This window comes from Hordeum vulgare, chromosome 6H (genome assembly GCF_904849725.1).
Source record: "Hordeum vulgare subsp. vulgare chromosome 6H, MorexV3_pseudomolecules_assembly, whole genome shotgun sequence".
NCBI classification, from domain to species: domain Eukaryota; kingdom Viridiplantae; phylum Streptophyta; class Magnoliopsida; order Poales; family Poaceae; genus Hordeum; species Hordeum vulgare.
Window position 1 is genome coordinate 33,217,206 of NC_058523.1, and position 3,979 is coordinate 33,221,184.

General features: G+C 52.0%; 1 protein-coding gene across 1 annotated transcript; it reads right to left on the bottom strand.

Moving 5' to 3' along the window:
• Positions 1 to 1,918: 1,918 nt before the first annotated feature.
• On the bottom strand, positions 1,919 to 3,585 carry LOC123403397 (UDP-glycosyltransferase 73C3-like). The gene has a single exon (XM_045097333.1). The coding sequence runs from the start codon at positions 3,440 to 3,442 to the stop codon at positions 2,045 to 2,047; it is 1,398 nt and encodes a 465-aa protein (XP_044953268.1). The 5' UTR covers positions 3,443 to 3,585; the 3' UTR covers positions 1,919 to 2,044.
• Between the last annotated feature and the right edge of the window lie 394 nt (positions 3,586 to 3,979).

The following is a 3,979-nucleotide window of genomic DNA, read 5'->3' on the forward strand; positions in this document are numbered from 1 at the left end:
AAGAATGCACGCCTTCTCTGTAAGCGGCCGTGCGTCGATCACCGTACATCCATGGATGGCTCATCTGCGTTATACGACAGTATATCAAATACAATCACGATCCTAAAAATTAGTACCGCACGGTCTAAATGAGGAAATATAGTTGCTAACCTTTTAGAATAAGTAGAAATAAAGAGGAAGAGGTTTAAGCGTGGCTCGGGCATCTCATATCGTAGTTGTGTTCGGTGAACTGAAGCGGCATCGCTCTAACACACATTTCAACAAACACCTCTAGTGCATCAAAAAAAATGGAGAGCTAGCACACACCCACACTCTTCCATCCAAGAAAAATGCAAGGAAGAGGGGAGAGGGGGGCTGTGCTATATATAGGCAGAGGACTTTAGTCCCGGTTTGAGACACAAATCGGGACTAAAGGTGGCGCACATGCGGGCTGCACACCGCGTAGCCCTTTAGTCCCGGTTTGAGACACAAACCGGGACTAAAGGCTCCTTACGGGCCGGGACCAAAGCCTCGTGCGATTTGGGGCGACGTGGCCGGGCCTTTAGTCCCGGCCCAGAGGCAGGCCGGGACTAAAGGGTCCAGGCCAAAGGCCCGTTTTCCACTAGTGCATGCATGTGATAGTTAGATGTGAGGTATACTCACAATCGACCTATTCTTCATGGCATGACCGAGTTATGGGTAGCCCTTTCCACTGCCCCTTGCCGGCCGACGCATACTACGCCACCATGATACCATTTGTTGTGAATATGGCCAATCCTAACCCGTTACGCGCGCAACGCCAATCTCGATTGCACATGCTACATGCGGATCCGAGCGGGCTGGCCCACTAGACCCATGCCTGGAAATTAGATTCCTCCTTCACAGACCGGTATACAGATGAAATACAAACCTACTCCCTCCGTTTCTAAATATAAGTCTGTCTAGTGGTTCCACTAGTGGACTACATACGGATGTATATAGACATACTATAGAGTGTAGATTCATTCATTTTTCTTCGTATGTAGACTCCTAATGAAATCTCTTAAAAGACTTATATTTAGGAACGGAGGGAGTAGGTTACAACCTACTCCACCGGTTCAGTCCGACCCCTCAATCCCCCACCCCCACTCCCTATTATTTCTGGATCCAGCCGGTCCTCCTCCCGTCCCTCCTTCTGTCCCCTCCCCCACAGCCGGCCGCCCTCCCGATTATCATACCTATTCAGTTCTATGAAATTCAGTTAATATGTTGTATTTGGGGGGTAGAATTGTTGTACTTTTTGTATGTCTGGGTCGTCCTTTTTTGAAATTGATGGACTTCATCTTTTTAGGAAGAACTTTATTTTTATCAAGCGGTCTCTTTGTATAAATTGGTGAAGAACTTCATTGTTGTATGTAACAGAGAATGTTTTTTCTTGCCATATTTAATAGAACTTTGTGTTTCACTTTCTGGCATTTTGTATGAATCATTGAAGAACTTTGTGTACATGTGAAAATAATAAAAAACTTTATGATGTTTGACTAGCATTTTTATGTCAGGACTACCATTTTTTTGGGATAGGAGAGAATTTCATCTATTTCTGTTTGAACTTTGTTTAAATATATATTGATATTAGACTTGTTTCAAAGAGCTCACTGCGGAATAGTCAAATAAACAAACGAATTTATTTTTCACAAAAGCAACTAAAAGACATGGTGCTATATTCGTTTGTAGTGCAATTTCGTTTTGAAGAGCCAGCAGCAGATTCAGCTAGCTCAGCTACCTTTGTCAGTGTCAGACATGCATGTGACCCAAGGGAATCTAGTTTCATACGGAGGAGAAAATAAATGAATAAAAGGAGAATACAGAGACTTCAAGCGGATGCCCCCTATCCCAATGCATGCTAACTGCTCAGATTCGGGTTGCGCGCGCAACCGGTTAGGAAAAATCCAGGCCCACTAAGAAATCACGGCGATGAGCCAGTCTAGGTGAAAGCTGAAATAACGACCTAGTCGTTAACATAACTCACAATGCATGGCTTATATGCTACTCCTACATATAGTGACAAAACCGAACCTTGGATAATCTACAGTTCCTTGTTGTCACTCCGCATGAAGGTCTGTAATAGCCTCGTCAGGTTTTGATGCGACGATCCCCCTTCCACCACGGCTGCATGAGCTTTCTCCCCGTAGTCCTTGCACTTTGTCCTCCTCTCCTCCGCCACCGCCCCATCGCCCATCAGCTCCGACACCGCTCGCGCAATGTGCCCCCGCACCACGGCCTTGTCGTTACCGGACGGCGTCACGGGCACGCCGACACCAAGTATTTCCACGGCCAGCCTCTCGTTGAGGAACTGATCGCCGGAGTGCGGCCACGTCACGACAGGCACGCCGTGCGCGACGGACTCCAGCAAGGAGTTCCACCCGCAGTGGGTCACGAAGCCGCCTACCGCGCGGTGCGACATGATGGCGAGCTGAGGCGCCCAGCCACGCAGTACGAGCCCCTGCCCTATCGTTCGTGCCTCCAGGGCTTGGAGCCACTCTTGTGCTTCTGGCAAGGCCGTCTCGGACTCCTTCACCACCCAAAGGAACGGCTTCCCAGAGTCCTCGAGGCCGTGTCCGACCTCGTACAGCTGCTTGGGAGGCATCCGCACGAGGCTGCCGAAATTGACATAAATGACCGTGCTCTGGTCCATCTTGTCGAGCCAAGCGGTGACCGCGCTCTGGTGGACGGCCTCCTCGTCCTGCCGGTTACGGAGGCAGAAAGGCCCGAGCGCCCACACAGGCTTGCCCAGTGCCGCCTCGTAGGACGCGACGAACTGTTGCTCGAGGTCCAGGAAGGTGTTCATCACGGCGCCGTCCGCTGTGCGCATGGCCTCCCGCGCATCCTTCGTGAACTCCTCCCACTCAGGCGTGGTAAAGAAGGAGGACGACCATGTCTCCTTGGTCATCTCTACGCGCACCGGCATGCCCGGCACGACGTACGACGCGTCGTGGTCGCCCTTCCCATACTTTGCGACGTTCAGGTCGCACAGCGAGTAGAAGATGGAAGGTACGTGGAAGAAGAGGCGCGGGACCCCGACGCTCCTTGCGACGCCGGCCGTCCACGGGTTGCAGGCATCGGAAATGATGCAGCTGGGGCGCCGCGGCAGCGCTTGCAAGTAGGCCTCGAGCGGCCCGGCGAGCCTGTAGAGGTCCAGGAACAACCGGAGGAAGCTGTCGATGCTCGCGGTGCTGCCAGGGGGCAGACCGTCGTCGGCCGGCGGGAACGGGAGCTCGACTATCTCGAGGCGCAGCATATCGCGCCGCGCCATGTCAGCTACCCCCTGCAGGCGCGCGGCGTTGGCGGGCGTGGCGACGAGGCTCACTCTCGCACCGCGTCCCGCGAGGAGGCAGGCAAGGTCCGACATGGGAATGGTGTGGCCCTGCCCGATGAGCGGGACAAGAACAAAGTGTGCTGCAAGGATTATGGATCTCTCCGCCATTGTTGACTTGTACGCAGTACTAACGTGCAAGAAAAATGGACTGATATGCTCGCAGCTGAGAAATACGGCCGGTATAGAGCTGTATTTATATACAAAGCGCGCGTGTGCTCTGTGCTGTATGTTCAAGATCCACGCGACGGAAAAGATCTACGCGGATTGATGCATATAGACATATTTTAGAGTATAGATTCACTCATTTTGCTCCGTATGTACTCCCTCTGTACCGAATTATAGGTCGTTAAAGCGGTTCACGTACAAAATTTTTTACGAAGAGAAACTTTCCAACTTTCCAAAAATACCCTCCCAGCGCTCCACTCGCTCCACTCACTGTCGTTCCTCTCGCTCTCACCCGCATCTCGCTGTCGTTCCTCGTCGTTGCCGGCAAGATTTCGCTGTCGTTCCACTCGTTCCCCGTCGTCACCAGCCAGATCTCGTCCTGTCACCCGCCTCTCCTTCAATGGCTTCTCCTCTCCCCACCACCGCGCCACCCCCCTTTTCTCCCAAGGTCAAAAGATTGAAGCTTTAGGTCGGTGGTAG